This window comes from Lissotriton vulgaris, chromosome 4_1 (genome assembly GCF_964263255.1).
Source record: "Lissotriton vulgaris chromosome 4_1, aLisVul1.2, whole genome shotgun sequence".
Lineage (NCBI taxonomy): Eukaryota > Metazoa > Chordata > Amphibia > Caudata > Salamandridae > Lissotriton > Lissotriton vulgaris.
Genome location: NC_141691.1, coordinates 730,569,292 through 730,582,172, shown reverse-complemented (window position 1 = coordinate 730,582,172; position 12,881 = coordinate 730,569,292). Strand labels below are relative to the sequence as shown.

At 47.7% G+C, this 12,881-nt stretch overlaps 1 protein-coding gene across 1 annotated transcript in view; it reads right to left on the bottom strand.

The window, feature by feature from the left end:
- Nucleotides 1–2,770: 2,770 nt before the first annotated feature.
- Nucleotides 2,771–12,881, bottom strand: part of NRN1 (neuritin 1) — a 33,859-nt gene continuing 23,748 nt past the window's right edge. The window contains exons 2-3 of the mRNA XM_086965029.1: nucleotides 8,005–8,149; nucleotides 2,771–3,942 (exon numbers count right to left, since the gene is read on the bottom strand). Coding sequence (XP_086821155.1) covers nucleotides 3,702–3,942; nucleotides 8,005–8,149 — 386 coding nt within the window. The 3' untranslated portion in view covers nucleotides 2,771–3,701. The remainder of the gene's footprint in view (nucleotides 3,943–8,004; nucleotides 8,150–12,881) is intronic.

The following is a 12,881-nucleotide window of genomic DNA, read 5'->3' as shown; positions in this document are numbered from 1 at the left end:
CACAATCTGTGCGTCCAATGAGCTTCGACGCGTGTGTGACGTCATAGCCCTGCTAACAAGGATTGGCTATGAGCTCAGTAGTAAAGAACGGAAATTCTTGAATCAAACGTACCTAAAAAGTTTCCGAATTCTACGCAGCATTTGCATTACTGTTCTTAATGCGTGAACGTGTTCGTGGACGTCTGTGCATGTCAGTGTTGGTGTGCCTGCTGTGTGTGTGGTAGCTTACCTTTGTGTCTTTGCCGGTGTATCTTCGTGAGTTGGGTGTCCTTTGTATGTATGATTTCGTTTTTGTTTGTCAGAGCAAGTCACGCAGTGCTTTAAATGGGAAGGTACTGAGTACCGGCACTTTTTTATTTTGAGGAGGAGAGTAACGGCACTTCTCAGAAACAAGCAGGTACTATGGTGCAGATTACCTGCTCTTCCATTTTTTCATTTCAAGCACTGAGCAAGAGTGCGTGCGTTTGTGAGTCACGTGCTCACGTGGATGCATGCACCTAACACTGCCTATTTATTCTCCTTTCTGAATAGTTCATTATTCATTGACACATTTCAGCCGGGTAAGTGTTTCCTCAATATTTAAAGGGAACGGGGCTACCTGAAACATACAAAGGAGCGTGTCTTGAGTATACAAGGCGTCGGCCAGCACTACCAGTTCTAATCCAGGACCCCCTTTACTGTCCTTTTCTGGGTCTCTGTGAGCAGGTCACTAGAACGCACACTGCTTACCTGATTGATTTACGCAGCGCAGCTCTTGTATAGGCGGCCAACTGTGCTACTACGGGGGCATTTACGTGAGCGTGCAGGGCGTGTGCTTCGTTAACAAATGAGGCGCTACACTTCGAACTGCAAGCATCACTGCTCCAGCCGTTAGCGTAGCCAGTGTGTCATGGCCCCACTGCGAGGAAGGAAATGTCTCCTCCGCTCCAACCTGCTGTTTGAACGCTAATATACAGCAATTATCAGGGTTCAGCGGTCCCATCAGGCCTCAGGACGCCGGTGCCACTGCACCTGCTGCGCCAATGGCAGCTGCGGCCCTCTTGCCAGCATAGCTCAGGTCCGGATCAAAGCCCAATTTTGCTGGGAACTAGACTCTAACTCACGCATGAGACACCTCTCCCACCAGCCACCGGGCAAACGAGACGCGCCCTGGTCCCCTCTCTCCTGTTTACTTCCCCTCCAAGGCTCCGAGGCCTATAAATAGACGCCTCTCCAGCAACCTCCGCTGCCGGATCAATAAGCCCTGGCGCAGCCGTCCGGGCGGCGGACCAGCCTTATTAATTATGAATGAGCGCATCTGAGCCCGGGCAGCGTGGCAGCCCCTCCCCCTGAGCTCCGCCGGGAGTCTGGGATGGAGGGGGTCTAGCCCCGGCTCTGTCCCCTGCAGGTTGCTGCACGCCTGCTCTCCGCCAGGCACGGGCCGCCTGACTCCAAGTGCTCTGTCTGCAGCAAGAGCACGTGACCCGTCAGGACACACGTCAGGGACGAGCTTAGAGGTTACGTGGCGTTGTAGCAACATCAGCCGAAGCCCAAGGGCGTGTGGGGGGCAGTGGCCAGGCCCAGTCTCTGCCCTGTCTGGCTTCTTGCTGCCTGTCACATGCTGCTTCTCCAGTCTGTCAGCACGGATGCAACGCACACAACTGTCAGTCTAACAGGCACCCTCACTGGCAATCAGCAGACGATTCCCCTCTCATCGTTAACTCGTTGAATCCCTGACCCCTTTTAAGATGGTTTCGCCCATTGGCGTAGCTAGGGTGCTATAGGCCCTGATACAAGCTGGCAAACGATTCCCCATTATTGAATTGGAAATAAAGAAAACTGCTACAACTCGGGTGCAGTTGACCCCTCAGACCTCACCGGAATCAAGGCCCTGACAAAAATGTTCCAACCCTGATAAATGTTCCAATGTACCCACATTGCAAGAGGCTACAATGGGGTCATGTGCGAAGAAGCCATGTTTGAAACATGGCAGACAAGGATGATCAGAAAGCAGCCCCCTAGCCTGCATACTACCGGTGCAATGGGAGAGTGGCAGACTGACAAGTCTGGCTCAGGGCCCAGGCAGGAACTTTCAAAATAATGGAGACTTGTAGTATGCTTCCACGCACTGCAAATACAAGATTATCACATTAGGTGGACAATATCCATCCAAGCGTGCATTCATATAGTGGCTATCTACACGTTGGCTACCTTTCATCTCCGGTTACCATACCGGATCACCATGGGGCCTTGATGAACTGGCCCATGGTGCTAATTTTGGAAAAACAATTGGTTCCAATACTCTGAGAGGTTGAGAAACCTGCTGATTTTTCTATCAACATAATTTTGCCATATATTTTTCAGTTCTTGAGGTCGCGGGTGCCACGAGAAGATTAATTGCCCTGAAGAAGTCCACCTTGAATAGGACGAAACGTTTTGGCTGATGGTTTTTCGATTGGAAATAAAGAAAATATGATCAGCTGATGGGATAATGAACTTTCTTCACATAAATCGGTTCTAGTGAATGTTGTGAACATTTGGGATTTCTTACATATATGTTAAGAAAGGTGGTGCAGTTCAAATCTATTGCTTTCCTGGAACTGTGGCACCCACGACTCGCTCCACCCCAGCTCCCCCTCTGCTAACCTTTATACTTGGACATACATATTATGCCTGTCTGCTTCAGGTCAAAGTTCACCACATGACCAACCACCTGGGCAGAAGGTTCCGACCACACAGCATCCAACAAGCAAACAAGCACAGCGCCTTGCAGAACAAACAACGCAACATCCACTTCAAACAATAATATTTATTTTAATACTTTTTAACTATACTTTGTAGCAAATATCTCTTTTTTGCTGATTAGAGTTAATAATAAACCTCTGTAAGTACATCTGTTATTAATTTATTTTAAAATCAAGGCTCTGGTTTTCTGAAAATCTTGTGTTTTTCTTTTGCCGTAGCTGTTAATACATTTAAAGCCCCCGGTGTGTATGAGTGCGTGAGTGTTTGTTAATACGGTTGTAATATTCAGGTTTACTATGTGCAACATCTAAAACAAGAGAATGAAACTAAAAAGGCAGTGAAATCGGAGATATGCCTTGGCAACAGCGGGTAAAGCTACAGTGCAGCCTCCCATAGCAGCAATGCATCCATTCTGGTGTGCGGCACTTCCGTTTCCGGGTCAGTTCCTTCTTTCGACTCTAAAACCTGTTTCCATACTCCAAGTGCTAGTTGCGGAGGTCCGGCCACACACTACACAAGTCACTGCAGAGGCCTAGTGCTGGGAGGCGGGAATTGTGGATTATTCACCGTATGTTTCGCAGGCCAGGAGAACGCGCATCTCGCCGTCTTTCCTCACTTTCTTCTTTTATTGTGGAGAGCCCGCCTTGGCTGTTTTTATTTTTTTTATTTTCCTCTCGCTTATTGGTTTTGATTAAGATATTCGATGGCTCTCGGCCGTTCCTGAGGGTTTTATTTATTTTCCTTATCTGCGAAAAGGTACCAGGGCTGGGGACTCCTTGTACTTGGCTGGACAGAGATCAGTAAAGCTGAGGTCCCGTTTTGGCTGTTGCTGCTTGCTGTTTGGTAACATTTGGCGAATAAAACACAAAATAAAGGTGTATGTCCCGCCGATCCTGTGGCGCGGAGTGTCGCTGCGCCCTCTGCAGGTGCGAGGCCTCGGGATGAGTGATGGGGTCCGCCAGGCAAGGCGGCAGGGGCTAGAAGACGAACCAGGTGACCAGGGCAGGGAGGGCGGCCAGCAGCAGGGGCAGGAGGGCCGGCATCGGCGCGTGGAGCCCAGAGGGCCCCGAGCCGTTGCTGCCCCCGCAGAGTTCAAAGAGGCTGCCTTGGAAATCGAGGTTTTTGGACTCCCGTTTCAGTTTTTCCCAGATGTCTTTCGCGCCTTCCTGGCAATCCGTAAGGGCCGTGATGGTGCAGGCGTGGAAGTCGTTCCAGTATCTGCAGGGTGAGAGGGGAAAACAAAGAAAAAAGAGGGGTAGGTTGATATGGCTTCTCAAACTCTTATGGAGATACCCACCCATAGGACACAGAGCTCTCCGCCCCACAACCCAACCCCAAGATACGCTCCCATGCATGCAAACGAGATTCTGGGGCCTTGGCGAGCACCAATCACACAGGACAGCACCAAAGTACCATCCTGTAGGCTACATCAAGGGTGTCCAATGTAGGCCCAGGAGGGCCACGTTTATGACAAGAACAGCCGTTTTCTTGATATACCTGACAGGTATCCTGCCCCACTGGCATGTGAGCCCAAACCTGCAGCAGTTACCATATTAAAAGGTAACCTTGTGCTCCTAGCCCCTGGCAAACGCACCAACATACAAATATAAATGTCCAAAGTCAGACCCACTTACAAACAAGCACGCCCAGCCTGCTGAAGGTGACTGTAGAAGGGAAAAAACATCAACATGCCGCACGAAACTACGGGCCAGCATATTATAGGGCACCCTCAAACATATACGGCAGGGAAGCCCACTTTGACACAAACCAGATTTTGAAAAACATTTGACGATCAACCTACACACACTGAATATGACGTCACTCCTTTACTCGTCACTGGTTATCTTGGAACTTGCATGAGTGCGGCCCTCCTGGCTCCACACTGGACACCCTTAGTGTAGGAAATATTCAGCGCTGCGCCCCACATGCACAGGCACACATTGTGCACAGTAGTCGCCACGGATCTGCTGCCGGTGCACCGTGGAAGCAAGGGGTCTGACGTTCCTGCCAAATTAATTGAGTTGTAAAGAACATTCGCTCTGAATCTGTGCGGGTCAGCGAATGACGTTCTCGGATCGTGGATTTTGTTTTTTGGGGAGCGGGAGTATCTATTTTCACATTAATATGACTCCATTTGTGCATTGAGGATCGTGTGAGAAAAAGCCAGCGCCAAACGTGGCAGTGCAGGAGGGAGCGCGAGGGGGCGTTCGCATTTCATGAGATAAGCGTGGAAAAAAGAAACACCTTTGATTAAATGAGTAAAAAAGAAGAGGGAGACTCTGGGGGGAGCCTGGGGCCAAGCAGCCCGATAGCTGCACGAGAGAGTGCGCGGGCACGCCCCCGCGTCCTTCCTGTTACAAACAATCTGTGTTTAGCAGGACGCGAAGAGCTGCTTGTTGAAACTCGCTCGGTTTTGTCCCAGTTTCCTGTGACAAGACGGGGGCGCGGGTGGGGGCGACAGGGGGTTATCACAGCGAGGCTCCTGACTGATGAAAGTATGTTTGGTGATGTCTTTTCAAAAGAGGGCGGAGCCGCGTGGCAGCCATGCCGCGCCGGTGCTCGACAGGTAGAGGTCGCGCCCCCCCTCATAACACCCACTCCCCCCTTCCGTCTCTCGGGCTATAATTGGCGAGGTCTCTAAGCCGGGATGCAGGCCCCAGCTTTCGGCACATTTGCAATATTTAATGAGAGTTTGAGGGGCAGGGGCGGCCCAGGGGGCGTCTCGCCTGCAATATCTCCCTTGTAATTGTGTCTCTTAGAGGGGGAGTAAATCTGCTCTCTTCTGCTGTCCGTGAACAGGCGCAGCCTAGTGACGGCCCCTTTCAAGGGAGGGAGGGGGGCATAAACTACCGAGCCGGTGGTCGGACTAGAAGCTCTCTACCAGCATTGTACGTGGCCTTTTAGGGTGTGAACCAGTGGCTTGGATTCATTCAAACCGAGCCACAAAACAAATAACTGCGCCATTAACGCTTTTGGAATGACCCGGGTGCATTTTCAGTTCGTTTTTTTATACTGATTGCTATCGATGTGTGTGAGTCGGTGCGGGGGTTTAAAGGGTCCATTTAGAAAAGAATGACGTTTGAGGAAGTTAATGAGGGTTGAAACACGTGTATGGAATTAGTAGAAAACACATTAAATGATGATTTTAATATTTTTTTCGAAGTGATGTATTAATGTGTGTGTAAGATATTTTAGAGCGTTTAAGGGACAGTAAAGGGTAGATGAAATAGGGTGAAACAATGTGCATCCGGCATTAATCTGCGGGTATGTGCCCTTGCGTGTACGTGAATACATATATTCACCACTCCAGCGACATGAACTGTGAATCAATAAACACATGATTTGGAGTTGGCGCAAGATTGACAATACATTCCCATGTGTATTGCTGCAGTGCAAAGGGCAAAGGAGATGTTACCACAGTAGTACTCACATGTTTTCACATTTTCACTATTATTCGCATTCTAAAATGTTTGTCCTTAATTTTGTGGCGTTTATATATTAACTGAAATTTTAAGGCAGGGTTGCATTTTATATACTTATATATTCTCTTTTCTATATTGCGTGACTTATGTCGAATCAGCAAAAGATATTTGGCAATGCCTACCGTGAAAATGTGCATCTTTTACTGCTTCACGTGTAGTCTCAAGGCATGTTAGTCATAATATGTTTTTTGCCATGCTGTCGTTTCCTGTGAGGGTTTTGTGAAGCAGCCACACACAACGGTTGCATTCACGCCGTGGGATAAAATATCACCAATTATATCTGTGAGGGCGGAGATAAGCGTCATGATACACACCAGGCGCCGCCTCCCGTGGGTCATCGCCCGTCCCACTCACAACAATGGCAATAAAAGAATACATGGTTTATTGTATGTTATTTTTGTTACTTTTATTCGTCGAAATCATAGGTATTTAGGCCAAACCGAAAACCGAAGAAATACACGTGGCTAACCCCAGCGGGCCCTGTGGTTATAACGTAGAAATTATCCTCGTAAATATGCACACCTGCTTCACGTTTATTTTCCATGGGGTATGACATTTATTTGTACACCTGGGAATGTGCCGTACTGTTCAGACGGTGAATTGTTTTTCTCGTCTGACTGAACTCTGGCCTCGTGCTCTGTTTACTGCAAGTTCACGGTTCCCATTGTTGTGTTATCGTCAATAGAAAGGTAGGAAACGCACGTTTTCTCTCTCAGTCTACACATAGAGAAACCGGAGGGACTTTCTGCATCCGGGGTGAGCGCAGTGGCAGGGGGACACACATTTTATTACCCTCTGAAGGCTGAGAGCGATTAATCAAATGTGTATTTAAATAACGCGGCCTGCGCCTAGTGGAAAGAGACGTCCACGGGGACGGGGCCTTCAGATGTGCCGCCCCAGGCGGGGCTGGTTAACCCCCCCCCCCCCCCCCCCCCCCAATTCCCTAATGCCTGTGCATTAATAGGAAGACGCACGAATGCGAGCAGGGAGCTGGGAGCTGCAGCCCGGGGCAGCAGGCTGTCCTGTGCAGCCCTCATATAAGGCAGTCAGCAGCACCATCTGGGCTCCGGTAAGGGGGCGGGGCGGAGGGACTTCAGAACTGGTGATATGCCGACCCTGGCAGGGTGGGTGCTCGGGGGAGAGGCGCCAGCTGTGTGAGGGCACACGTGCTGGTGCGACAGAGAGTGTGAAGTGGTAGAAGCGGGGACGTGTCCGTGTGCCAAGGGCAGACGCCAAGAAAGCGTATTGTAGGAACGAAAGATCATGTACATAGTCTGAGCGGCATTTTTATGTGTGCACGAGCGTATGTGTAAGCAGGAAGCACAGAGGGAGTCAAATGGGATGCAGGAGAGTTTTGGGTAAGAAGGGAAGTGGCATGGCGACTTAGTGGGGGTGCCATTAAAGAAGGGACCAAGTAAGGAAATAAAATGTAGAAAGAGAAGAATGAAAAGAGGATGGAATAAAAGAAAAAAGATCCCAAAGATAACGAAGGAAGAGTTGGGTCGTCCGCAGCAAGGGAGGAAAATGGCGGGTGTTTGTAATCTCGACAACACAAAATGTGATACATCATGCATTTATTGAAATATGACCTGTGCTATAATCTTACCCTAGAGCCTGAGTATTACTCTAAAAAACAACTTAATTCCCGACAGCATTTAAACACTACAGCATGCAACAGCACCCCACCTAACGCCCCGCCCACTCCTCTTCAGGGGGTGGGGGGGGGGGGGGGTGTCCAATTGCATGCGCGGGTACAAGGGAGTGGAGGGGGAGACAGTGTAGCTAAAGGCCTACTTACGAGCAGATGGTCTTGAGGTTCCGGTCATCGTCCAGGTCCTGTGGATAGTTGGCCATTTTGTCGCCCAGTGTGAGCAGGCAGTCCGAGAAGCCCTTGAAGACCGCATCGCATTTGCCCGCTGCCCTCACCGCCTGCACCAGGTACGCTAGGGACAGACAAGCAGCACCGTCAGCACCAGCCAAGCTGGACAGCTCCCAGCAGCAGCTCAAGCCAAACACAGCCTGCTCTAAATCACGTGCAGCCTAAACCAAATACAGCTGCTCCTGGATCCCCTACAGGCCAAACCAAACACATCTCGCGCTAGTTCACATACAGACTGAACCGAACTCACCCTGCAGTAGATCACATGCAGATCAAACCAAACACATACTGCGCTAGATCACATGCAAACCAAACGTACCCTGCGCTAGAGCACATGCAAACCAAACCAAACGTATCCTGTGCTAGATCACATACAAACCAAATCAAACTCATCCTGCGCTAGATCACATGCAGACCAAACTAAACACATCCTGCTCTATGTCACACTGCGCTAGACCACAAGCGGACCAAACCAAACTCATCCTGCGCTAGATCACATGCAGACCAAACTAAACACACCCTCCTCTATGTCACATGCAAACCAAACCAAACAGATCCTGCGCTAGATCACATACAGTCTTCCTGATCTAGATCACATGCAAACCAAACACATCCTGCTCTAGTTCAAATGCAAACCAAACCAAGACCATTGTGCTTGATCACATGCAGACCAAACCAAACACATTCTGTGCTTGATCACATGCAGACCAAACTAAACCCATCCTGTGCTAGATCACATGCACACTGAACCAAACTCATACTGCACTAGACCACATGCAGACCAAACCAAACTCATCCTGCGCTAGATCACATTCAGACCAAACTAAACACATCCTGCTCTGTCACATGCAAACCAAATACATCCTGCGCTAGATCACATACAGTCCAAACCAAGCACATCCTGCTCTAGATCACATGCAAACCAAACACATCCTGCACTAGTTCACATGCAAACCAAACCAAGACCATTGTGCGCTAGATCACATGCAGACCAAACAAACACATCCTGTGCCAGATCACATGCAGACCAAACCAAACCTATCCTGTGCTAGAGCACATGCAAACCAAACTAAACACATCCTGCGCTAGATCACATGCAGACCAAACCAAACGCATCCTGTGCTAGATCACATACAAACCAAACGCATCCCGCGCTAAAGCACATGCAGACCAACCCAAACTCATCCTGCGCTAAATCACATGCAGACCAAACTAACCTCATCCTGCGCTAGATCACATGCACACCGAACCAAACTCATACTGCGCTAGATCACATGCAGACCAAACCAAACACATCATGCCCTAGATGACACACAGAGCAAATCAAACACATTGTGTGCTAGATCACATGCAGACCAAACCAAACACATCCTGCGCTAGACGACACACAGAGCAAATCAAACACATTGTGGGCTAGATCACATGCAGACAAAAGCAAACACATCCTGCATTAGATCACATGCTTACCAAACCAAAATCACCCTGCTCCACATCACACCCAGACCAAACCAAAACACACCTTGTGCTAGATCAAATGCAAATCAAACACATCCTGCTCTAGATCACATGCAAACCACACACATCCTGCACTAGTTCACATGCAGACCAAACTAAACATATAGTGCGCTGAAACACATGCAGAGCATACCAAGCACACCCTGCTCTACATCACATGCAGACCAAACCAAGCGTATTGTGCACTAGAGCACATGCACACCAAACCAAACTGATCCTGCGCTAGATCACATTCAGACCAAACCAAATACATTCTGTGCTAGATCACATGCAGACCAAACACAACCTGCACTAGATGACACACAGAACAAACCAAACACATTGTGTGCTAGATCACATGCAGACCAAACTAAACACATTGTGTGCTAGATGACACACAGAGCCAAACACATTGTGCTAGATCACATGCAGACCAAAGCAAACACACCCTGCGTTAGATCAGATGCTTACCAAACCCAAATCACCCTGCTCTACATCACACCCAGACCAAACCAATCACATCCTACTCTAGAGCACATGCAAACCAAACCAAAAGCATCCTGCGCTAGAGCACATGCAAACCAAACCAAATACATCCTGCGCTAGAGCACATGCAAACCAATCCAACCTGATCCTGCGCTAGATCACATTCAGACCAAACCAAATTCATCCTGTGCTAGATCACATGCAGACCAAACCAAAAACAACCTGCACTAGATGACACACAGAGCAAACCAAACACATTGTGTGCTAGATCACATGCAGACCAAACCAAACAGATCGTGTGCTATGTGACACACAGAGCAAACCAAATACATTGTGCTAGATCACATGCAGAGCAAACCAATCACACCCTGCGTTATCTCAGATGCTTACCAAACCAAAATCACCCTGCTCTAGATCACACCCAGACCAAACCAACCACACTCTACTCTAGAGCACATGCAAACCAAACTAAATACATCCTGTGCTAGATCACATGCAAATCTAACCAAAAGCATCCTGCGCCAGAGCACATGCACACCAAACCAAACTGATCCTGCGCTAGATCATATTCAGACCAAACCAAATACATCCGTCTGCGCTGGATCACATGCAGACCAAACCAAACACAACCTGTATTAGATGACACACAGAGCAAACCAAACACATTGTGTGCAAGATCATATGCAGACCAAAGCAAACACATCCTGTGTTAGATCAGATGCGTACCAAACCAAATTCACCCTGCTCTACATCACACCCAGACCAAACCAAACACACCTTGTGCTAGATCACATGCAAACCTAAAACACCCTGCAATAGATCACATAGCAGACTAAACTAAACATATCTTGTGCTAGATCACATGCTGACCAAACTAAATACACCCTGCTCTAGACCACAGGTGTTACAAACCAATCACATCGTGGGCTAGTCACATACAAGTCAGACCAAATGCATCCTGCGCTATATAACACATAGACCAAACCAAACACATTGTGTGTTAGATCACTTGCAGGCCAAACCAAGCACATCCTGCGCTAAATAAAATGTGGACCAAACCAGACACATCCTGCGCCAGATATCATGCTTTGCCAAACCAAACACACCCTGCTCTAGATCACACACAGACCAAACCAAACACTTTCTGAGCTAGATCACATATAGACTAAACCAAGCACATTCTTGACCAGATCACATGCAGACCAAACCAAACACACCATGTGTTAGATCGCTTGCAAACCAAACACATCCTGCAATAGATCGCATAGAAGACTAAACTAAACATATTCTGTGCTACATCACATACAGACCAAACTAAACACACTATGCGTCGGACCACACACAGACTACACCAAACGCAGATTCTTCTGGATCCTGTCCAGGGCAAATCAAACACGTCCTGCACTACATGACATGCAAACTAAACCAAACACATCCTGTGCTAGATTACATGCAGAGCAAACTAAACAGCCCATGCTAGATCACCTGCAAACCAAGCAAAACAAATCGTTCCCTAGTCCACAGGCAGACCAAACCAAACACATCATGCACTAGATCACCTGCAGACCAAACTAAAGACACCATGTGTCAGATAACATGCAGACCAAACCAAACAGCCTCTCCTATTATTTTATGTAGATTTTAGAGCGCTATATCACCCGAGAGGGTATTTTAGCGCTAAGCAGGTGTAAGTCTACCCAAACCGAGGGCCTAGAGGGACTACTTGAAAAGCCTGTCTTCAGCTACTCGCTCTTCTGGATCCAGTATAGGACAAACCTAACACATCCTGGTATAGACCACATGCAGAACAAATCAATCAGAGCCTCCTATGCAGCCCAATGAACCTTACTAAACACCAAAAACCAAAACATCTTACCTTTGGCTACAATATTTGCTACCAATAGCCACAGTCTTACAATATTTCACACCTACTAAAACACAGCCTGTCTTACAATGTAATACACAGACCTAGAACACAGCATGCCTAATACCATAGAAGACATTATTACAATAAGTCTAGACTTTTTGACCAATGCACCTCAGTACAATACACCTTGCCTTAAAACCCAATACAGATTGACTTGAAATCAATTATTGTCCACCAAGACTAACAATATCATACAGATCTGACATAATACTTCCCGCCTCACTGTAGTTCACACCTACTGCAACATTGCCTGCAATGCAGCCCAAATCACAACTTTTAGATAACAGCCTGCTTTACATTACACCCTTAAACGTGCACATGCAATATAGCCAATTCAAATACTTCAGCACCTCATTCCTTATACCCAATGCACATCACCACAATATATTCTAACTTATTCCCTATTTCACACCCAAAAAATACAATATGCCTATGACACACTGATTTGTCTTGTAAGCCAATACATATTACTCAAACGCAATCTGCTTATATCCAAACTATTATTGCCTGAACACATCCTACCTGAACCCCCAACTCACATTACTAGAACACACCCTCCCTTACATCTGTAAATATATTACGAGAACACATCCTGCCAAACATTCCAAATCACATTACTGGAGCACAACCGCCTTACATCCTAGCACACACCACAAGAGCACACCCTGCCTTACATCTATAGACATATTACTAGAAAACATCCTGCCTTACACCCCTATACATAGTACTACAACACACCCTGCCTTACATCCTAGCACACACTACAACACACCCTGCCTTACACCCCTATACACAGTACTAGAACACTTCCTGCCTTACACCCCTATACATTTACTAAAACACACCCTGCCTTACACCCCTATACACAGTACTAGAACACTTCCTGCCT